Consider the following 24601-nt stretch of genomic DNA (forward strand, 5'->3'; position numbering starts at 1 on the left):
GGGTGGGAAGGTGCATGGATTGCCAAGTTTTCCTGCATCCCTGTTGTGGTATCGTTGGTTGTTTTGATAAGTTTGCCCTCTCGCTGTGCTTGCAAGGGTCGTGCTTCGGCTTTTCGGGCCTACCTCTCCATGTTTTTTCCTGGGGTTCATGTTTCTGCACTTCTGGAGCTCCTACAATTCTCCATTTGTAGCCTTCACCTCAGCCATGCCTTCTGCATTCCCTTTCCTTTCTCCTCTGCCTCTGGGCAAGTGTTTTGTCTTGTCTATGTGGCCCCTCTGGGTACTCAGTTTTCTACGGTGTCCCTTTCTAGATGTTCTACTTAATCTTGAATCCTTCATCCTGCCCTGTCTTGTCCGCAATGACACGTACGCCTTTATTTTCTCTATCCGTGGGTTGTTGATGCTTGGTTGGTTCTGCCGGGAGTGCATCATGTTTTGTGTAGTGTCAGCTTTACGTCGCTGCCTGCAGGCCACTGCTTTTGCAACAAAGGAACACTGGGTTGATGCAGTTTCCCTGGTTCCCTGTTCCAGGGCTTGTCTCTTAAGTTGTCCACAAGGTTATCAAGTCTAGCCAGCCTGCGGTCTACCCTCGTTCCCATGATGTGAGGAAATACGCTACTCTCGTTGCTATCTTTGGAAATATGTCTTAGGTTAACATTCAGGCACGGGGGACGGGGGTTTTTGGAGGTCGAACAAGGTCCTGGCCGCCAGGTATCTTGTGAATGTTCCACCTCTCCGGCCTTGCGACGTCTGTCGAGGGCTGGAGTCCGTCTTCGTCTCGAGACTTGCGGTGCTGCCGCCTCCCGGGTAAGTCCCTGCTTTACTTACCTGTGGGTAATTAGCTTCAGGGAGCCGATGAGGCTCCTCACAGAAAACCGGCATTGAATGTAATGAAATGCCACTTTTGTGGGTGAGCCCCGGAGGCTCCCTGACACCCTCCCTCCCTCCCTCCCTCCGGTCGGTGGTGTCGGAGACTGAAACTGTTGTAAATCTTCAACAAAAAAAATGTTAGAACCGTGCACTGAGATTTTCTATTCAATGAGGATAAGAATAAGGGTGTTAGAAAGGAGGAAAAGGAATAGAGGAGAGTCGATAGATTCATTGATGTTTTTATAATGAGGTCGAAACTAGAATAACCATGCACCTAAACATTGTGCCTAAACATTCTCGGGTAAAGTTAATGCAGCATACTTTATATTTGTAGAATTTTTTTTTTTTTTAAGGTTTAGGATTTTTTTTTTTTTTTTTTTAAGGTTCAGGAAACTTTTAAATGCTTTATAGATTGGCATTACTTTATAATGTGTTCTTACTACTGTAGTTCCTAGTAGTTATAGTTGGTACTCCTGTAACTACCCGAGTGTAGTTACAGGAGTAGACTATGCTATAGTGGCATCCTGTCTGCCCTATGATTGTTTGTCATATGACACTTTGAAACTAGTGATGGTTTTGGCCTCCACCGCCTTCTCGCTTGTGCCAACTACGACTGTGTAATTACCTAAGTGTAGTTACAGGAGCTACACTCGTGGTGTCCCGTCTTCCTAGTACTCTGTCATATAACACTTTGAAGCTACTGACGGTCTTGGCCTCCACCACCTTCTCGCCTAACTTGTTCCAACCGTCTACCACTCTGTTTGCGAAAGTGAATTTTCTTATATTTCTTCGGCATCTTGGTTTATTCAGTTTAAATCTATGACCTCTTGTTCTTGAAGTTCCAGGTCTCAGGAAATCTTCCCTATCAATTTTATCAATTCCTGTTGCTATTTTGTATGCAGTGATCATATCTACTCTTTTTCTTCTGTCTTCTAGTTTTGGCATATTTAATGCCTCTAACCTCTCCTCATAGCTCTTGCCCTTCAGTTCTGGGGGCCACTTAGTAGCATGTCTTTGCACCTTTTCCAGTTTGTTGATGTGCTTCTTAAGATATGGGCACCACACAACCGCTGCATATTCTAGCTTTGGCCTAACAAAAGTTGTGAACAATATCTTTAGTATTTTGCCATCCATGTATTTAAAAGCAATTCTGAAGTTAGAAAGCGTAGCATAGGCTCCTCGCACAACGTTCTTTATGTGGTCCTCAGGAGATAGAAAACTATCTAGAACCACCCCTAGATCTCTCTCTTTATCAGAATTTTTTAAAGATTTCTCACATAATTTATAGGTTGTGTGGGGTCTATGTTTTCCTATTCCACATTCCATAATATGGCATTTATTCATATTTAAATTCCATTTGCCAAGTGGTGCTCCATATACTTATTTTGTCCAGGTCTTCTTGAAGGGCACGACAATCATCTAAGTTTCTTATCCTTCCTATTATCTTAGCATCATCAGCAAACATGTTCATATAATTCTGTATTCCATCGGGTAGATCATTTATGTAGACAATGAACATCACCTGTGCAAGAACTGAACCCTGTGGTACTCCACTTATGACATTTCTTCAGTCTGATACATTGCCTCTGATCACTGCCCTCATTTTTTTATTAGTCAGAAAATTGTTCATCCATGTTCGAAGTTTACCTGTCCCCCCCCCTCCCCCTCCAATATTTTCTAGTTTCCAGAACAACCTCGTAAAAGTACAATACCACTGTACAGCCTCAGTATTTAACCCATATTTAGTCGGTGTAAACTATCGAGAGACTGAGGCCGATATTTAGCTTGTTTTCCGGCCGTATTCAAATGCAAAATGAGGTCATTATTAATCCTCTAATACTTGTACGACAAGCATAACTGGGGAGACTAGATTGTCTTTTGTCACCCAATACCGTCTTACCTCGGGTGTCCGTGGTGTGGAGTCCGATAGACCTGCCTCTTCAGGCAGGTGAAATAGTGGGGGTATGGTCAAATAATACGAAAGATGATTAGAGAAGCTCCTTTTCTGAACAAATCCACAAGGGCCGTGATGAGGGTTCGAGCCTACGTCCGTGAGGATCCCAGACGCTGCCTTAATTGACTGAGCTACGACACGGTAAAAGAATTGTAACCGGGAGATCATCCCGAATCCACAAACCCTTGTGGATTTGTTCATTTGATACATCACGCTATTGTGATTTCTGTGTGTGAAGCTCCTTTTCTGTTTGTTTAAACCCATTGGTATTGTTAGGTTAGGATGCATTAGCCTAAGTTGGGCACATTTGACACTCGGGCTGGGTTAGGTTGGTTTTCAAATCAGTTGGCAAACCTTCTTTTGTTCAGTGTGACTTTATAATAATAATAATAATAATAATAATAATAATAATAATAAAATATTATTTAGGAAAAGTACATACATAGATGCACATAAAAACATTCTGATTGATTTATAGATAGAGGTAGTACATACAATACCTAAAGCCTAAACTAGTACGCATAGCATTTCGGGCAAGGTCTGACTCCAAAATAACATACACTGTCATTGGGTGCTTATCGTTTGCTTCATCGTTTGATACAAATATTTGGAGTTAAACTTTTATGAATGAGAGCATGCCAAGTAGGTTTTTGAAACCAGACAAGAGTGAATCATTGTACAGGGGTTAAAGTATTTGTTTACTGCAGTACATATCATGAATAAACATCAATTTTGTTGTAATACCATATTTTGTTATTTTGATTGTCCTTGTGTGTATTGTACAGTAGTTGGTTTTCAGTTTATTTTCAGAGGCATCAATATCAGATAGGCATTAACGCCATGTAACACTATTTGTCCATGGGTAGTGTTAATTTCTAATTGTTTATGCCTCCAAAGTATAGAAGATGGGTATTAAATTTAAAAAACATTTAAATTTTGCCCCTAGGGATGAGTTTATTGGGCAGCGTCACTCATCTTGTGAGTGGACACACTGCCATAGCAGCATGTACAACACTCCCCAAAAGGAAGAAAACCCGCTGGGTTGTTCATCCTGTCACTTGTACCCTGACACAGCTGGGACTTGCTTACCTGTCTCAAGTGAACAGCTCCTCAAACAAGAAGATTAACATCTGTCAACCCTTAAAAGCTTACGTTATCTTACGGGTGCAAAATGTGGGATCTTTTAAGAACAGTATCAATATTTGACAAATAGTGTTTTCCTAACTCAAACAATGTGGGGTTTATTATTCTGGGTTAATGGGTATGGGTATTATTCCCATATTATATGGGTAATGGGTAAAATATTATATAGGTAATAGGTATTATTCTCCCCCACAAACCTTCTTATCTTGAGGTTATCTTGAGATGATTTCGGGGCTTTTAAGTGTCCCACCTTGCTTAGACATTTGCCTTAGCTTAGTGAAGATGTCCTGAAGGTTACTTTAAGGCAGCTGACTCCTTATCTAGAGCTGTGACAAATTGTCACAGGTCGAGATAAGGAGTCGGCAGCCTTCAGGTGCCTGAACAGACGTCTTCCCCAAGCTGTTCGAGACAAAGTTCAAAGCAAGGTTTGAGGATAGAATAACACCCATTTTCTATACTGTACTTTGGTAGCATAAACAATTGGAAAATTCACTGGGTGAAGTTTCCTGTGAAAATGAAATAAACCGGTGAAAAATGAAGTAAACAAAATAATAAATTTGTTACATAGTGTAGTATCAGATAGGTAATAATGCGCTTGCTTAAAATAAGTGTGACTTCAGTGGCCTAGACAGGAATAAGCATTTGCTCCTTGGTCAAGCACTAAATTCATTTTTTATATTATTATTGGTACAGATACATAGGTTTAGTAGACAATGCTTTTCTTGCGTATATGAGGAGGTAAAAGTACACGAGTGTGCTGGGGGGTAACCGAGTAAAACAATTAACAATAATCCTTACACTGTTCAAGTAACTAACTGCGATTTCCTCCTCTGCTTGAACCACCCTATATGATTCCCCCCCCCCCCTTCCCCCATTTTTGGTAACTGGGTACTCTTCCTTCCTCCCGTCCTACCTTGAGGTGCTTCCGGGGCTTAGCGTCCCTGCGGCCCGGTCGCTAGCCCAAATCCTTATCCCGATCCCTTCCACAGGCTATATAGCTGTAATGGCTTGCTGCTCTCCCCCCCCCCCCCCCCCCCCTCCCTGATAGTTCCCTTTTAGATAGATGCCCCCCCCCCCTCGAAGTAGCACTTTTAAATATGTGCAGTTGAGGAGTTAATACAACATCTGTCAAAAATGGTGGTATTATTGTCATTAAGTATATTCAAAGATATACTGCAATTCTAAAGGAAGTTTATATTTCAGGGGCGGTCGTGGGAAAGGAGCGGAGAGGCAAGTGCCGGCTGATGGTGTGTACACTAACCACCGCTTCATGCAGTCCGTCGGAGCTCTGGTGGGGCTCCCAGTAAGGGTAAGTTGTCTGCGGGGTTGTGCATTGTTCACGATTTTAATCTAAATATCAAAAATAATAATATAAAATTAGTAACAGTTTGTTGACAGTTGGGAGGCGGGCGGAAAGAGCAGAGCTCAACCCTCGCAAGCAGATGTAGATCAAATACGTCGCCCATGATTTTAATCTATTGCACTACTGTATACGATTAACCGTCTGGGTTTAAATTTCATTAATTGCATTTCTCATTAATTCTTTTGTTTACATTAGAGACTGAATCATTTTCATCTTGCCAGTTTCTTTGTTTTGTGTACTTGTTAGTAATTAAAGTATATTTGTTTTGAATGACAAGGTTTCGTTAGATTTGAAGATAACCATATAAAGTAAATACCCCAGCGCACACGTACGGAAAGATAAGGGAAGTGACGACACTTTGGCCCGTCCTATTTTTAGCCACGTTATTGAACTATGCCCTATGTAATTGAAATAAGTTTTTACAAGAATGTAAAATCGTCAATGCTATGTACTCTCATAAACCCAGTATACCATCTTGTATGTATGTGTGTGTATATATATATATATATATATATATATATAAATCAATAAAATAATATATATTTTTGTTTCTTTGATGGTTTTAGATACAAACGAAGACGAACGATATAATTGAAGGCGTCTTCACGACATTTAGTCCCAACTTTGACTTGGTGTTAGATATGGCTCACCCGGTGCCCCGAGGAGACACCGCAATAATCAACCCGGAGACCATCAAGCGTAAGATGATCTTCACTGCAGCTGATATAGTCACTATTAAGGTCGCCAATGTCGATCTAGAATATGCAACAAGAGGTTAGGATATTTTGGTTTCTGTTTTGTATATATATATATCCGTGTTAGGCTCATATTTTTGATGGACAGTATTGTCTGGATATGATGTGTGTTATGGGCATGTTTTTGGTCTACTACAAGCCAAGTATTTGTTGTTTTACATGCACTCAATCTATGTTTTGTTTTACAAGTACACACAATCCATGTTTTACAAGCACACACAATCCATGTTTTGCAAGCACACACAATCCATGTTTTGCAAGCACACACAATCCATGTTTTGCAAGCACACACAATCCATGTTTTGCAAGCACACACAATCAATGTTTTACAAGCACACACAATCCACATTTTACAAGCACACACAATCCCTGTTTTGCAAGCACACACAATCCATGTTTTGCAAGCACACACAATCAATGTTTTACAAGCACACACAATCCATGTTTTGCAAGCACACACAATCAATGTTTTACAAGCACACACAATCCATGTTTTGCAAGCACACACAATCAATGTTTTACAAGCACACACAATCCATGTTTTACAAGCGCGCACAATCCATATTTTACAAGTGCACACATTCCACATTTTACAAGCACACACGCAATTCATGTTTTACAAGCACACACACTCTACGTTTTACAAGCACACAATCCATGTTTTCCACTACAAAGCTACTTGAATAATACATGTATGACAAAATGTACTCAAATTATTATTATTTTAGTTTTTCCCGATAAAATATCCTTGTAAAACAAGTGCATCTTGAACGGCGGCAAATATGGTACATTGATCTCTCTCCAACTGGTCTCAAAACAGTGACTCCTGGAAAAATCATTTGGCGTTTTACGTATAATACCTCCAATGACCTCGGAATGATGTACTATATATGCTAATTGAGGGGCGTTTATCCTGTTTATCCAAATGTTATCGTATCAAAAAATAGAAAGCTTTGATCTAGTGTTTTCTTCAAATAAACAGTGGATGAAAACTGCTTTTTGTTGTGAAAAGTGAATTTGATGCCCTGAAGAAAAAATGATTGTTTAGTGTGAAAAGCTGTGGTTATGTGGGACCTGACAGCTCAGTGGACAGCGCTCATGATTCGTAGTCCTAAGGTTCCAGGTTCGATCCCTGTTCGCTGTTCACTCAGCTGCCGGGCCCCCTCAATGTCGATTTGCCAGAACAAAATTAGACATTTACTGCCAGAAATATTAGACCTATCAGGTTGTGGTGGATATGTGGGATGCTTCAAGCAACAGCTTCTTGGACCAAGATATCACGCGTCAAGCTTGGTTCCAGGCCGGGCTTTACGAGTAAAAGAACTCTCGGAGCCTACTCCGAGGACACGCCGGGTACACAAAGATTTCTGTTTAGACTGAACTCTGTGAGCGTAGCTCATCCTGTAATTACTCTTTGGTAATCACTTTAATTAATTACTATAAGCACCACCACAACCATTGCAACTAGTACTACGACCACTACAACTACCAAGACATGCTAATTACACCAGTCTGTGTACATTGTATCCAATTGTACTTACTGTGCACCATGTTACTGTACTGTACACCTTCAACGTGACATTTGAACTCGGAAAGGTTCACGTTATTTTTCGTCTTGTGGCATGCCAGCCTGCGGTATCTTTCTCTTGAAGCAACGTGGATATTGTCTAATGTGGCATTTGACCTTTCAGAAGGGTTCGCTGTAGATCAAGTTATTAGCCGTTATAATGGTCAAGTAGTAGAGAAGACGCTGGAGCCCTGGCAAGGAGAACCCGCGTCTGAAGATAGCGTAGTACTAGGAGATGAAAGTTCGGTAAGTTGACAGACACGCACTTCTTGTTTTTTCCCTCTATTATTGCCCAGTTAGATATTATTTGTATAGTGTTGTGTATATATGTTATTTTTTTTAGGATATATTCTCCTGACGTTTGCAGCTCTGCTTTGGCCCCAGTCACTGGAGCCGTTGCATAGCAATCCCCAGCAAACCCAAGTAGATGACGTTCCACACCTATACTTAACCGTAATAAAGATGAACACGCACGTGTGCACAAACGTATGCACATGGATATTAATTTAAAGATTTACCATTGATGGTTTTTGTTACTCTTATCGTCATCATTTACTCTAGTTTAAATTGTGACCCAGTTTTCCCCGTTTTACGCGAATTTGATTTGTGCTAGTATGGGGGGTTTCCGGAAAATCAATACTTAAACAAATGACAGGGTGCCCAATGAATGAATAACCGTGTCATGGCACAGACGATTAAGGCGCGTGTGGGATCCTCTCGGACGTACAGTAGGTTCGAACCCTCATCACGGCCCTTGTGGATTTGTTGATTTGATGCATCATGCTATTGTGATTTCTGTGTGTAGTGAAGGGGTGATACCATTCATGGATGATATCTAGTACTGAAGTGTCCAGTCTGTGTGTATGTGTGCACTAAAAACATTAGCCACTTTTTTTTTTTTTTTTTTAATTTGTCGACAAGTATTTCATCTACAGAAGATACTTGGCATTTTATAGACTAACTTCATATGGTTGCTTTTCCAAAACAATTAATGTGATTTTTGCAGGCTCACTATTTGAGTAGCCGAGGACCAGGCACCTTATGCTGGATAGGGACAAAAATCCAGTGTTGAATGTAATGAAATGCCTCTGGTAGCTCCCTTCAGTGGGCCCCCCCCCCCCTCCCCCTCTGGAGCTCTGGAGGTAACTCGGCAGCTAGTTTCAGGGAGCCACTGAGGGAAGTCCTCGCAGGAAAGAAAAGATCTGATGACATACAGAATAAACCGAGATTGGACAAGGGCACACTTTGTATTGTAGGGGGAGAATACAGTGGGAGGCTTTGTTGTAGGATCAATAGGAAATGCAAATGTGTGAGAGGAACGTACGATAGTATACCTTCTCTGTTCAAGACATCATCCTTCCCCCCCCCCCCTGGTGGAGAGTTAAGTCCACTCGCATTTTCAAAGGGAGCCAGTGGAACCCATTAAAAGGGAACAGTAATAGTGGTTAGCTTTATATAGAAATTAAAATTCTATTGTACAGCAAATACCCAAAGTACAATAATGGAGACATGTCACATAGGTAGTTGAATGGTTTGGAGGCAGGGCTTAGGAGCTGGAGGCATGAACTTTGCCAATATGCAGGTGAGTAGAAGAAACATTCACGCTTGTACTTACAGGCTCACTCGCTCATACTTGTTCATTTAGTAGTCCGTTTTTTTCTTTCCCGGCAGAATGGCTGGGATGTAGATGATATGTTTCGTAAGAATGAAGAAAAATATGGAGTAACTACTTCATACACGCCAGAAATGGAGGGGTACACGACCCCTCTAAACAAAAGAAATACCGCAGAATATAGAGAGCGGGAAAAAGAAGCGTCGAGAATTGCGGCGGAAATTTTGAAATCGCCAACGTCGACGGCGCAGTCTGAACTGGAGAATGGAGACGAGGAAGACAAGTACGTATTTAATTTAATGTAATGTATGTAGGGTGATTGTTTACATGTTGTTGGGGTCACCGCTGGTTGGTGACCTCTTGTGGTTGGGGGTTGGAAGGAACGATGACCTCGTGGCTGGGATCTCTGACTGGGCCACGAGGTCAAAGTATCGCAATGGGTTGGTTGGTATATTGAGCGGTGTGTGTGTGTAGTGTTATAATGTGTGTTGGTGTATTGAGCGGTGTGTGTGTGTAGTGTTATAATGTGTGTGTTGGTGTATTGAGTGGTGTGTGTGTGTGGAGTGTTATAATGTGTGTGTTGGTGTATTGTGTGGTGTGTGTGTGTAGTGTTATAATGTGTTGGTGTATTGTGTGGTGTGTGTGTGTGTTGGTGTATTGTGTGGTGTGTGTGTGTGTTGGTGTATTGTGTGGTGTGTGTGTGTGTTGGTGTATTGTGTGGTGTGTGTGTGTGTTGGTGTATTGAGCGGTGTGTGTGTGTGTTGGTGTATTGAGCGGTGTGTGTGTGTGTTGGTGTATTGAGCGGTGTGTGTGGAGTGTTATGACGTGTAATTTATCATTACAAGTAATGATAAATTACATTAGCATTACAGAGTTAACACAGAGCATTAAATTAATTACTGCTCAATGTAATTACTATTACCTAGCATGCTAATTACATTTCTCGACATTGCTTATTGTATCTTGAAATTGTGAAAAGAAGGGACTTTGACGACTTGCATTTTGGGGTCGGGGTTCCATTTGCCGACCTCCCACATCTTGTACGAGAATCTTCTTGTAACAGTATATGATTCTGCTGCCTTGTTCTTGATGCCATCCTCCCTAATATTATAATAATTTTTGTGCAGTCCTGTTCACTATCACTCCTCAGTCTGGTGTATTAACTCAGTTCATAGGTTTTTTGTTTTAATTCTTAGTAGGGTATTGTGTATTGGAATGATTTTATTTATGCCGATATTGAACTTGGCTTGCAGACATGCAGCAGTAATGAGACCAGGCGAGCAAGCTGCGGGAGGACTGGCTGGCGGTAAATATGTACCGCCCATGATGAGAAATAAAGGCAAGAATGGGGGCAAGTTACAGAGATCGACACCACCGCCCACAGGGCCACGATACAACAATCACGGAGGCCCCAATCCCCCGGCGTCCACCTCTCCGTCTTACCCGGGACCGCCGGCAAGCCACAGCCCCGTGGGAAGCCTGGCGGGAGTGTCGCCGGTGTATCCTCCGCAGCAACAGCCACAGCTTCCGTCGCCTCATTCGCCCTCCCCGGCTGCTCATCCTCCTCTGCACCGCAACAATTCGCAGGGCGCTCATCACGCGCACGCTACAGATACCAAAGTTAATGGGGATGCAAAGGGGTCTTATGGTGAGTAGAGATGAAAGTATGTCGGGAGTTGAGAGTAGTTGAGATTATAGGTTGCCGGTCGGCCGAGCGGACAGCACGCTGGACTTGTGATCCTGTGGTCCTGGGTTCATTCCCGGGCGCCGGCGAGAAACACTAGGCAGAGTTTCTTTCACCCTATGCCCCTGTTACCTAGCAGTAAAATAGGTACCTGGGTGTTAGTCAGCTGTCACGGGCTGCTTCCTGGGGGTGGAGACCTGGTCGAGGACCGGGCCGCGGGGACACTAAAGCCCCGAAATCATCTCAAGATAACCACAAGATAGGTGTTGACCAAACTACACACTAGAAAGTGTAGAGATGACAACGTTTCGGTCCGTCCTGGACCATTATCAAGTTGATTGTGATGAGAGGAAGGCAGCAATGGCAATTAATAGGCGAGAGAGAGAGGTTAGGAGATGGAAATCTTAGAGGAAGAATAAGGAAGACCTTGAGAGTATGTCTTGTTAGGCAAGACCAAAGGGTGGTTGTTGTTGTAAAAGTCTAATATTCACCTAATAGTGCTTGAGAGAGTGTTGAACTTTAGCTCTGTGGTTACGAACCTTCAGTCAACTGGAGTAGAGCTTCCAGATCATGTAGATAAGACAATTGAGCATTGGCTTATAACTCCATTTGAAGCTATGTATGGATTCCACCTCCACTAATTCCCTTCTTAGTGTATTTTAAGTTTTCTCTACTTTGAAGGACGACCATGATATTTATGGCTTTACTGGCACAATTCTCTTAACAATATTGGTTATGTTATATTGTCTGGAGCCAGTACAAGTGTGTGGTGCCGCTACAAGTGTCTGGCACCTGTACAAGAGTCTGGCACCAGTACAAGAGTCTGGAGCCAGTACAAGTGTGTGGTGCCGCTACAAGTGTCTGGCACCTGTACAAGAGTCTGGATGCATAATTGTGCGATGAAACTCAAGGATGCTGCCAGGTTCCTGTCATCTTGTAGGTATTGCATGTACAGCATCCATTCTAAGTGTCATTTTATAGAATAACATCTCCTCTTTTGATATGTAAGTTTGCGGTAAACCTAATTAAAAGATTATCACTTTAACTGGTCTGGAGACGAACAATCTTACCGTAGACAACATCGCCTTTGATATGTTTTGGGGGGGGGGTGGCGGCGGCTATGTCCAAAGACCAGCTGTCACCTGTTGGGGGGGGGGCAACTTTAGTCAAATGACTCTCATTATCTAAATTGTATTTCCATTTTTCTATATATTTTGTTTTTCGTTTTTTTCCAGATCGTAGGAATCACGACGGATCTATGAATGAATCGAGTCGAGAAGGTCGGCACAATAGTAATCATAATAATAAGGTAGACATGCACAATCGACAGCACCATGGGCCGCCACCTCACAACGATGGCCAGCACCCTGTTCAACCACAGCAAAAGCCGCCACAGCAGAAGCCACCGCCGCCTCCGCAACAGCTGCATCAACAAAACCAACACACGAGTCACATGCCGCCCGTTGGCCAGGGCGATCACCGCAAGGCCGAGCCACGGGAACAGCGGGAACCTCGCAAGCAACATCGTATGAAGGAAGAACAAATTGCCGAGTTGAGAAAGTTCGGCGAGGACTTCAAGTTGTCTGATCAAGCGGACAAGAAATCACAGACACATCACCAACAGGTGCCACCGCAGCAGCAGCAACAGCAACAACAGCAGCAGCAGCAACAGCAGCCACCGCCACCACCACAGCAGCAGCAGACTCAGTCACAGCCACAGCAACAGTCACAGACCCAACAGCAGCAACCTCAGCCTCAACCACAGCAGCAACAGCAGCAGCAGCCCCACCCACAGCAGCAGCCCCACCTGCAGCAGCAGCCCCACCCACAGCAGCCCCACCCACAGCAGCCCCACCTGCAGCAGCCCCACCCGCAGCAGCCCCACCCACAGCAACCACTCCAGCAGCAGCCCCACCCACAGCAAACCCACCCACAGCAACCCCACCCACAGCAACCCCACCCACAGCAACCCCACCCACAGCAACCCCACCCACAGCAACCCCACCCACAACAGCCTCACCCACAACAGCCTCACCCACAACAGCCTCACCCACAACAGCCTCACCCACAACAGCCTCACCCACAGCAACCCCACCCACAGCAACCCCACCCACAGCAACCCCACCCACAGCAACCCCACCCTCAGCATCACCAGCACCAGCAACCACAGCAACAGCATCACCAGCAGCAGCAACCACAGCAACAGCCGCCGCCACCACCACCACAATCATTGCAGCAACAACCGCCACCCATTCCCCAACAACATCTGCCACCGCAGCACTTGCCGCCCCAGCAACACCCGCAGCAGAGACAAACTCCTCCAGTGTCGACAGCAATGCCTCCTGGACCCCCTCAGTCTGCCCCGCAAACCTCTCACCATCCACAAAATACGCCTACGATGACCATGAGCCCAGCCACGGAAATCGGTAAACCTCTCGAGGAGATTGACAAGATGGCCGCCGTGTCTCACTCCAAGCTTAATCCTAATGCTAAGGAATTTGTCTTAAACCCTAATGCCAAGCCTTTCAGTCCTGTGAGTATTCTCTCCTGATGCTTTGTTTGTGGTAAATCTTTTGGAAATATGTTTACAAACGTGTTACTGAAACTTGTGTTGATTTTATACGCGTTTGGTTCTGAGGTATGTTGGAAGTTTGAATGGAAACTGTTTGTAAGAAGTATGTCTGCTTCTTTGTAAATATTGGGAAGCGCTTTAAAGAATTCAAATTGTCGGCGATTCATAGCTGTGTAGCCTGGGGGTTAAAGTTGGTGTGGGGTTTAATTTGCCGTGTCATAATATCAAAGCGGACAGTAAGTCACAATAATGTGACTGAAAATTAGATGCCCAAGCCACACACTTGAAAGCGAAGGGAACGGATGAGTGTTGGTCTCGCCGGGACCATTATCAAGTGGTCAGCTTTCCTCTTCAGATGTGCAGGTTGGGTAATATAATACATCAGTTTCCAAGGTGATCTAGGAGATCTAGGGAGCCGGTGGCTGAGCGGACAGAATACTAGACGCGTGATCCTGTGGTCCCGGGTTCGATCCCGGGCGCCGGCGAGAAACAATGGGCAGAGTTCCTTTCACCCTGATGCCCCTGTTACTTAGCAGTAAATAGGTACCCGGGAGTTAGTCAGCTGTCACGGGCTGCTTCCTGGGGGTGGAGGCCTGGTCGAGGACCGGGTCGCGGGGACACTAAGCCCCGAAATCATCTTAAGATAACCTCAAGAACAGAGGAGGTAATCACAGATAGTGATTTGAGCAGTGTAAGGGTTAGATGCAGAATAGATGTGAAGTTTGTTGCGAGTGTTTAGACGTAATTGTTAATATTAGCCAGAAATATTTAGGCATTTAGTTTATTCTAGAAAATCATTGCAGATAATTCTAGGGAATTACTAACTTGAAGTGTGAGGTGTTAACCCACACACATGTACAAATAGTTAATGGATATTATTTTGATAATTATTATGGTATAAGGACTCCAATTTGTTATAAATATGTTGAATTTTTAAATATTTCATAGTAATGGTTGTATGCTGGCATATCTAAGAGACTTTTTGATGTCATACTCATGTGATCAACTTTCTAACTCGATTCGGTGTTTTCCAAATTCTAGTATAGTTTTATGTCATATTTTCCAAGCTATCATCTAGTTTTATGCAATGTTTAATAAAATCCTTTCACGCAACAGTGACCTTTTAAACGTATGTGATCAACTTTCTGACTATTCAGTGTTTCCCAAATTCTAGTATAGTTTTATGTCATATTTTCCAAGCTATCATGTCGTTTTATTCAATGTTTTGTAGAATCCTTTCACACAACAGTGACCTTTTAAACGTTCCAACAGCGTTCACCGAGCACGACCACCCCTCCTCGGCCTCACACACCCCAGACACCACAGATTCCGCCAAATCAGCCACTACAGATGCCCGGGATGCACCAGGCCATGGTATTGACCACAGGCTCGTTTTCTGTACAGCAGCCCCCGCGATTCCCTAAAAGAGGCAAGTATCATAAATTTCTATATATGTAGGGTCCCCCTCCCCCCTTCTATTTGTTTGTTTATTTTGTGGCAAAGAATCTTAAAACTGTTTCTGAAGAATAGTTGTTTTGAGCAGTAATCTCAATTTTGCTAGGTACCTAGAACAAGTTCACGCATCTTAGATGTTGGACCAAATGTTTGGCTTAAAAGAGGAGTTTGGTGGGGGTTGTCAATATACAAATGTTATCCCTGTGCAGGGCAGCCAACAGTTAACAATATACAAATGTTACCCCCCGTGCAGGGCAGCCAACAGTTAGCAATATACAAATGTTAATCCCCGTGCAGGGCAGCCAACAGTTAGCAATATACAAATGTCACCCCCCCGTGCAGGGCAGCCAACAGTTAGCAATACACAAATGTTACCCCCCGTGCAGGGCAGCCAACAGTTAGCAATATACAAATGTCACCCCCCCGTGCAGGGCAGCCAACAGTTAGCAATACACAAATGTTACCCCCCGTGCAGGGCAGCCAACAGTTAGCAATATACAAATGTCACCCCCCCCCCGTGCAGGGCAGCCAACAGTTAGCAATACACAAATGTTACCCCCCGTGCAGGGCAGCCAACAGCAATAGACAAATGTTACCCCCGTGCAGGGCAGCCAACAGTTAGCAATACACAAATGTTACCCCCCGTGCAGGGCAGCCAACAGTTAGCAATATACAAATGTTACCCCCGTGCAGGGCAGCCAACAGTTAACAATACACAAATGTTACCCCCCCCGTGCAGGGCAGCCAACAGCAATAGACAAATGTTACCCCCGTGCAGGGCAGCCAACAGTTAGCAATACACAAATGTTACCCCCGTGCAGGGCAGCCAACAGTTAGCAATACACAAATGTTACCCCCGTGCAGGGCAGCCAACAGTTAGCAATACACAAATGTTACCCCCCCCCCGTGCAGGGCAGCCAACAGTTAGCAATACACAAATGTTACCCCCGTGCAGGGCAGCCAACAGTTAACAATACACAAATGTTACCCCCCCCCCCGTGCAGGGCAGCCAACATTGCTCATTATTTGCAACAGTATTTGCTCATTGATTAATCACATACTTGTCATTTCATTGTGCTTATAACAAAATATTCACCAATTTCGACTCCCCTTACTCTCGAGTAGCGATACCGAGGGTCCAAAATATACTACGTATCGGTAATAAATGGGTTAAATAAATCTCCATTCAGGGTTTTCATTTTCCACAGTTCCAGTGGGTAATAACCAGCGTCCTGAGTACGCGTCACAGATGCAAGTGGCAGCTGCAACAGGTCAGCCCATCCTGGCTCCAGCACCCATGAACACTCAGCCGCAGGCCATGACTGCTGTCCCAATAGCACAGAATATGTTACCTCAAACACAGCATTACCAGGTATGCAACGTGTTACGTTCTCCTGTTTCACGTCTTAGTGGCATTTGCTGATTAAATTGTTAACTGCTGATAAGTTTTTTATTTCTTTTTATTATGAATTAAGGTGGTTTCTGTTGTATTTCAGCAGTACCCTGGTGTGCCTATGATGTTGCGGTTTCCTCATGCTGGTATGCCTATGGTGACTGCTATGGTGCCAACATCGATGGGTTTGTGTCACCAGAATCCCGACTCTCAACAGCAGTCGCAGCAACATGGCCATCAGACAATGTACATGGCTCAGGCTAGCTTACCGCCTCACCAGCCACATCCCGCGCACACACCTGGCCCAGTTCCTCAGCCTACTCAGCCACCGACCCCACAGAATCCAGGAGGCGGCAGCGGACCTCCAAACATGCCCAATCCACCTTCGACTCCTGGACCAACTCCGCCGCAGCCCCTCATTTACCCACACATGGGAGGACAACCATCTCTGCCTCAACACTTGCCGCAGCACTCTCCCCACACGGCACAGTCGCCCCACGCACCACAGTATCCGGGGCCGGGTCAGAATCCACCGTCGGGTGCCGGGGGCCATCACGGAGGGCCGGGCCAGCAAATGGCCACTCAGTTTGTGATGTTGCCTCCACATATTGTGCACCATTCGGGACCGCCGCCACACTCTGCCACGGCACACATTCCCTCCTCCATGGCGGGCTTCACTCCTACGTCGTCGGCCGGTGTACAGCATTTACCATCGGCTCCTCATATTCAATACTTTTCAAGTAAGCATCACCCACGGTTCACACATTGAGGTGCTGCATCGTTTAGATAAAAAAAAAAAAGAGGTTTTATCAACAATATGAGGTAGTTCCTCAGTGAATATTGCTTTCTATTTGATTGCCACTATTTGATCTGTATAAACTATTGACATTTATTATAGGGTTTTTGTGAATTTGGGTCCATATCTGAACCATGGTATATCTGGCAAAGTGAAGGGAGATGATGCTCACGAGGTGAAAAACGGTGTTTGTACCCGCAGGTACAGCCAGCAGCCATGGTCGCTACATGCCCCTCCTCCATCACAGCCAATGAAGCTTGGGGCTTAGTAACACCAAATTCACACTTACTCCCCAGCCTTCAGTCGTGTCTGCCTGAGTGTCTGGCCTCCATACAGGGTGGGACTTGGTGCGTGCAGGAATATTGGGGGGGGATGTTTTGTTGTCGTGTTGAGAGATGTATTTAGTGTAGATCGGTTAATATATTGATCTTGTTTATAGTTGGTGTGTCAGTTTGTGTGTGGAGCATTTGAAACTGGAGCCATTTGCTAAATTTTTATACATATATTAAATAAGCAAAATGTAAGGGGGACTTATGCAAGGGGTTATTTTACGGGTATACTCCCATAGGTTTTTCTCTCAGATACATTTTAGTATTGCGAGGGTTCAACTCCCAAATGTGAATGGCGGGTCGCCGCAACAATATGAGCTCCTTTAATGATTACACAACTGAAGTACTGTTAGGGGTGGAGATTGACGCGTGTACTGTTAGGGGTGGAGATTGACGCGTGTACTGTTAGGCGTGGAGGTTGACGTGTGTACTGTTAGGGGTGGAGATCGATATTTATTGTTGAGAGTTAGAAGCTTTATCAAGAGACCCATAATATGAAAGTGTGGGGGGGGGGGGAGAGGTCAGGGTAAAGTAGTCGGTCTAGAAGAGTTTATATAGGGTTTTATGGCATGGTAACTTGTAAAGACTTGAGACGTTGGTGCCAATTGTCAGGTGGGGGCGGCTGGAGAGCTGGGAAATGTAAACAAAACACCAAAAAGTCAATAAATCACATGAACCCTGGTGGTCTCATTAGTAACTTTTTGATAAATGTATGCACGTGATGCATTCATGCTCGAGGCAATATTCTATGAGAGACAAACTGACGAGGGGGCCTGTCAGACAGCTAGCCTAATAAAAAAAAAAGCTCTTGCAGAAATGTGATTTGCCTTATGTTTTATAGTAAGCCTCGTTAAAATTGAATATATGTTGTGACTTTGGTAAGTCGAGCCGTACCGCAAGTTGATACAGAGGGCTCCTTGTCGCACGTGGTCTATACAGACTTGCTAAACATTTCAAGGCATATATATATATAAACCCCCCTCTCTCCCTCTTCCTTTCTAAAACACATTTACACTTGCATGCACACAGACACAAATCTACACCGAATCTTACCTTCGTCTAATCCCAGATGCCAGCGATTAGTGGTACACTGAACTGGGGTGAAGGTGATTACTCTTACCATCTTCCTCGTCTCTTCAAAAATGTAATCGTTCTTGAAAGGGGTTTTAGCTGGGATTGAAGATTGCAATATCTGGAACCAAACCTTGCTGAAAACCTCCAAGGCCTTGATGATCCGAGGTTTACATGCCCCTCTATAGTTAAATGGCGACACTGCTGCAATTTTCTGTAACGGGTCGAAACGTTGAAAACTTTTTTTTCTTTTTTTTTTATGACCTTCTCAAAAGTCGATGAGCCAACATGTCTTCTTGTTTTTCTTGACACACTGTCCTATTGATTTGTTTTTGTTGTGGAAACTATGGGGAGAACTTGTGTCAAGTTACCAAGTGTGAGCCTCAAGTTCTGGTGGGCTCGAGGTTTGAAGTCACACGAAAAAAAGCTTTTATTATCCCACGTGACTAGGGGTTTATTTTCTACGCCAAACAAGACGAGCCTCACTAGTCGCTCAGTTGCTAAACCATCATGTGTATATTTCTTTTGTATTGAAGTGAAAAAAAAGAATTCTATTGTTACAATTTGTTGATGCATTACATAGAAACATTTTTTGTATAAAGCTATTCCACCTCATCGTCATCCGTGAATATCTCGATGCTTCACTGTTCTGTACGTGAGACATTGATGCTGTTGCCGGCTTTGGTCAACACAATCGGTGTAGAAACTGTGAGGTGTGTAGAGTAGCCGTCTCCTTGAGAGACTGTCTGAGGATGAGGGTTGCTTCGGAAAGCCATATAGGATAGTGTGGCTCTATGTGGCAGGAGATATATAATATATAAAATATATATTATATAATATAATATATATATATTATATATATATATATATATATATTATATATATATATATATTATATATATATATATATTATATATATATATATATATTATATATATATATATATATATTATATATATATATATATATATTATATATATATAATATATATATATATATATATAATATATATATATATATATATATATATATATATATATATATATATATATATATATATATATGTATGTATGTATGTAATATATACACACACAATTTCTAATGAGGAAAAGTGAAGGGAATATTTGTGTTCAAGACAGCTATGTTTGGTGATGCAAAGGCCTAATATACAGAAGTGAATGTTTCTTTGCTTATATTTATTTTTTTCTATTTTTTTACAATGAGGATTGGTTTTGTTATGGCTGTTGCAGGATCAATCAATCACTTGGTGAAACTTCTAGATCAAAATATAATAATGTAACCTTTTTATTTCTCACACACCTGTCAATGAAAAGAGTTGGTATCTGGGCATCTGGCCCAAGTGCATACACGCCATGCAATAAAGTTTGGGCTCGAGGGGGGTTGGGGAGGGGGAGAGAATATTCGAAGTGTTATTTATGTGTAGCGTATGAGTGTTGGATGCTTTGTGTTTGCGCGCGTGTACGAGAGGCGGTGTGCGTGTGTGGTGCTCGTTCGCTCTTGCCCGGTCTTTGAGACGCGCTCCCTTCTTCGGTTACGTCCACTGCTAATCCTGTCGCCTCGTGTAACTCCGTTTCGTCCAAGTCGAGATGAATGGCCGACATATTTGGTAGGGATCTTCAAGGGCCTCGGACCAGAGGTCGCTCTAAGGATGAATGTCGCATGGTTTTTTATTTGTAAATCAGCCATAGAGCGATTAATGGGTTTGGAGATTTCTTGCTTGCTCCATGCCACTATAAGAATTAATAATCAAGTACTTCCTTTAAGAGTGTTTTTGCTATTTCTTTTTTATTCCTGTTAAAGTTATGGATAAGATTAATTTCAATGGAGATGAGTCGGTAATGTTTATCTTTCGCTTGTTTTATTATGGTTCGCTCTTAGATGATAAATTATAAACAAATCCACAAGGGCCGTGCTGAGGGTTCGAACCTACGTCCGAGATAATCCCAGACGCTGCCTTAGTCGACTGCTCATCTGATGTATCACGCTATTGTGATTTGTGTGTGTAGTGATAAATCATATGTTTTCTCCATGCTTTAATTGCTTGCATAGTTACTCCAGCCAAATGCTCGATAATTTGCAACACGTTTTAAGAAAGGTCACAGAGGGAATATGCATTTGTGAAAACTCTAGCTTTTTAAACATTCCTCTGAAATTATTTGCGCTAAGCTTTTGGGCAATGATTTATCTCAGCCTTGTATTTCCTCAACTTTTGTCTTCAAGTTCTAAACTTGGTCATTTTTTTTAATGGCTTTCTAGCTGTTAGAAGAAAGCTAAACAGATCATCCAGGGTATTCCTACACAAGCTTTTTTTTATAAATAATTGTATGCATACATAGACACTTAATCTTAACCTGGAAGATTCGGGATACATGACTATCCTTCTCCGTGCTTTTATTCTTCACCTAGCTGGCCTTTCGTCTTTTGCCGATATCCGATAGACTTAACAAAATGTTCTGTCAGGTTGACTCTTTACGTCACCCGTGTGACAGGCTGGCTGTCCACGTCGTCCTTGCGACAGGTTGGCTGTCCACGTCGTCCTTGCGACAGGTCGGCTAGCCACGTCGTCCTTGCGACAGGTTGGCTGTCCACGTCGTCCTTGCGACAGGTTGGCTGTCCACGTCGTCCTTGCGACAGGTCGGCTAGCCACGTCGTCCTTGCGACAGGTTGGCTGTCCACGTCGTCCTTGCGACAGGTCGGCTAGCCACGTCGTCCTTGCGACAGGTTGGCTGTCCACGTCGTCCTTGCGACAGGTCGGCTAGCCACGTCGTCCTTGCGACAGGTTGGCTGTCCACGTCGTCCTTGCGACAGGTCGGCTGTCCACGTCGTCCTTGCGACAGGTCGGCTGTCCACGTCATCCTTGCGACGGATCGGCTGTCCACGTCATCCTTGCGACAGGTCGGCTGTCTACATCGTCCTTGCGACGGGTCGGCTGTCTACATCCTCCTAACCTCTTTAATCAGTCAGTTTGACTTTTATTTGCGTTCTTGATGTTTCGCTCCGCCGTTGACTAGAACGATGACAATGATGCCACCACGTCCCGAGGTGAAGGCAGGGTGTTGTGTAGTGAACGATGCCAAGTTATTTATTGACCGAGTTATTCGTTGGTAGCTTACTGACTAGGCGCCTCTGATGATCTTTCTAGACGGGGAATAAGGATGATGCAGGATCCTTCTTGTAGTAACCTTCCCTTTATTTTTATTCATTCTTATTTAAAATTATGAATTTAGGCCATATTGACATTTGAAAATCCTGTAAAGTATATATTGTTTGTGTGTGTGTGTGTGTATTTGTGGTATGTATGTATATATATATATGTATATATAATATATATACAGTATATATAATATATATATGTATATATATAATATTAATTATTTCTTGATGAACCCGCTGAAGCCTTGAAACATTTATCGTGTTAGGTAATAAACATTTGTAACAATGACAAGAATATTCAAATTACTGTACAAGGGAAAAATGTAAGAAAGCGTTTCAACTGGTGATGCCACACTCATTCTTGAACCAGACCGGAAAGTTGGCAGTGACGGCAAAAGCTTGGTGCCCAGTACTGGAAAAAGATTGCAAAAGTAATAGAAAATAAAAACAAACCTGATAACTCCCCATGTATAGCAGCTGGGAACTCACAGCTAAATGCTATGAATAAAGATGAATGATATAAGGGTGTGTTTTCTTTCTCATGTCTTGGTGTGTGATACCTGAGGAAGGGTGTGAATCTGGAAGTTCAGTACGCAGGCACTCGCACACATGCTTGCTCACGGACGTTCACTCACGGACGACTAGCCAACTTGGGCTGGATGGTTGAACGACGGTCTCGCTTCATGCAGGTCGGCGTTCAATCCCCGACCGTCCAAGTGGTTGGGCGCCATTCCTTCCCTCCGTCCCATCCCAAATCCTTATCCTGACCCCTTCCAAGTGCTATATAGTCGTAATGGCTTGGCGCTTTCCCCTGATAATTCATTCATTCATTCACTTACGGACATTCATTCACTCTCTCTGTACAGTATTTCTCTCCCTCTTCCTCCTCACTAGGACCACCACCTCTGGTCCAAGTGTGGGGACCCATAGCCTCACAGAAGAGAATAAAAGGTGTTCAGAGAAGACCTTGCAGAGTCTCCCTGAACACTTTTGAGTATTTTCTTCTACCACCCCCTACGTTATTATTTTGTGTAATGTGATTACGGTACAGTATACTACATGTATTTTTATTAGCTTTGAGAGCTGCACAAAAACTGAGCCATAGCAGTCAGTCTTCTCAGTATCCAGCATCCTTTAGTGGGTACTGCAGTAGCTGAGGTTTCTTTGGCCAGAGAATCGCCTGCAGTCATTTGGGATGTTCCGAATAGACTTTATATGCTTTGGCAGTTAGTCCTCTATCTGAACTCTGCCCCACCATGTTCCCCCATTCACCATAAAGCCATCTGTATCATAAAATCTACGTCATCCAGAAATTCTGCCACGATGCTCATTTTCAAATCACTTGAGCTATCCCCCCCGAAGATTGTTCGATTATATATATTGCAGGATGCTGCGTTTGGAAACTTATAAGACTGCTCATTGCCCAGTTGGTAGAGCTTTGGCCTCTCACACGCATGGGATCCAGGGTTGGAGACCCATACAGCTCGAGTGAATGGAACTGCTCGATTCTCACCACGTCTTTTAAGGAGATATCCGAAATAAAAGCGAGAACATAGTAAAACATTCAGTTACCGAGACAATCTCAAAGGACTCAAAATATACTTGATATGGAGGAGGAGAGAGGCATTGTATGCTGTGTATGCCGGCATACAAGCTGCACCTCTGTATGTGATATATTTGACAAGGATATTTGTGGATTATTTTATTAGCATGTTTCTTTTAATCTCAGGGCATTTACATGTGGATGAGGATAAAGTGGTTCTTACAGCTAACATAATCTTCAAATAATATTAGACATTGCGTCCAATCTTCTGGCAAATACTGGAATATATGACAGTGTCAGACCACGGAGGAAAATTGAAACGGTAATTTCCTCAAGTACTTTCGTATATTAATACATCTTCAGAAGGACTCCTTCTGAAGGTGTATTAATATACGAAAGTATTTAAGGAAATTCCTGTTTCAATTTTCCTCCGTGGTCTGATACTGTCACATTTTTAATCACGTGTTTATTTTCGTGATATACACACACTGGAATATATATATATATATACAGTATATTGTATAATACATGGAAGGTACTTGCAGGTCAGATTCCATTTAGACACAATAAAATAGCTTTGTGGAGTGTAGGATACTGTGGAATCGTTCCGTTGAAGAATACAAGTGACAGGTTGGAACCACGCTGAACTACCCGCCTTCCACCAAATATAAGATATATCGTGAGAACACAAGTGGAGGCTCTCAAGGTTGGACAGTTGGACAAGTTCGTGCAGTAGGTGTCAACTCGGCCTGGTGGTAAAGATCATACAAGTTTCTGCAAGCAACAGTCTGACAGAACAGATTATCACTTGAGCCAGGCATGAATTCCTCTCAAAACAGGCTACAGGTAAATATATTTTAATTTTACATTTTGGATCATGTCATGTACTGTATAAATTTGTATCATAACCTTAAGTGCTGTAACTGCCCCTAACAACCACCACCTCAGGCTCCGTGCTGTAGCTGCCCTTAACAACAACCACCTCAGGCTCCGTGCTGTAGCTGCCCCTAACAACAACCACCTCAGGCTCCGTGCTGTAGCTGCCCCTAACAACAACAGAACCTCAGGCTCAGTGCTGTAGCTGCCCCTAACAACAACAACAACATAACCTCAGGTTCAGTGCTGTAGCTGCCCCTAACAACAACAACATAACCTCAGGCTCAGTGCTGTAGCTGCCCCTAACAGCAACCACAGGCTCAGTGCTGTAGCTGCCCCTAACAATAGCTTTAAAGTAACAAATTCTAGATAACTACAGTGTGTGTGTGGCTGTAATATCTCTGGTCATTAACTAAATCTTCATTTAGGAAAGCTCGGTGCTGT

The 24601-nt window shown here is 43.4% G+C and overlaps 1 protein-coding gene across 7 annotated transcripts in view; it reads left to right on the forward strand.

Annotated features, from left to right (window-relative positions):
* LOC123770485 (ataxin-2 homolog) overlaps positions 1 to 18302 on the forward strand; it is a 33675-nt gene extending 15373 nt beyond the window's left edge. For 2 of the 7 annotated variants that reach the window (XM_045762384.2, XM_069301770.1), the window contains exons 2-11: positions 5171 to 5276; positions 5897 to 6104; positions 7777 to 7898; positions 9324 to 9547; positions 10518 to 10912; positions 12184 to 13481; positions 14793 to 14949; positions 16166 to 16347; positions 16472 to 17108; positions 17366 to 18302. In XM_045762384.2, coding sequence (XP_045618340.2) covers positions 5171 to 5276; positions 5897 to 6104; positions 7777 to 7898; positions 9324 to 9547; positions 10518 to 10912; positions 12184 to 13481; positions 14793 to 14949; positions 16166 to 16347; positions 16472 to 17108; positions 17366 to 17418 — 3382 coding nt within the window. In that variant the 3' untranslated portion in view covers positions 17419 to 18302. Of the gene's footprint in view, positions 1 to 5170; positions 5277 to 5896; positions 6105 to 7776; positions 7899 to 9323; positions 9548 to 10517; positions 10913 to 12183; positions 13482 to 14792; positions 14950 to 16165; positions 16348 to 16471; positions 17261 to 17365 lie in introns of those variants that run through there. The other 5 variants (XM_045762387.2, XM_069301771.1, XM_045762385.2 and 2 more) reach the window with 4 other exon arrangements.
* The last annotated feature ends 6299 nt before the right edge of the window (positions 18303 to 24601 follow it).

Source organism: Procambarus clarkii, chromosome 46 (genome assembly GCF_040958095.1).
Source record: "Procambarus clarkii isolate CNS0578487 chromosome 46, FALCON_Pclarkii_2.0, whole genome shotgun sequence".
Classification (NCBI taxonomy): Eukaryota; Metazoa; Arthropoda; class Malacostraca; order Decapoda; family Cambaridae; genus Procambarus; species Procambarus clarkii.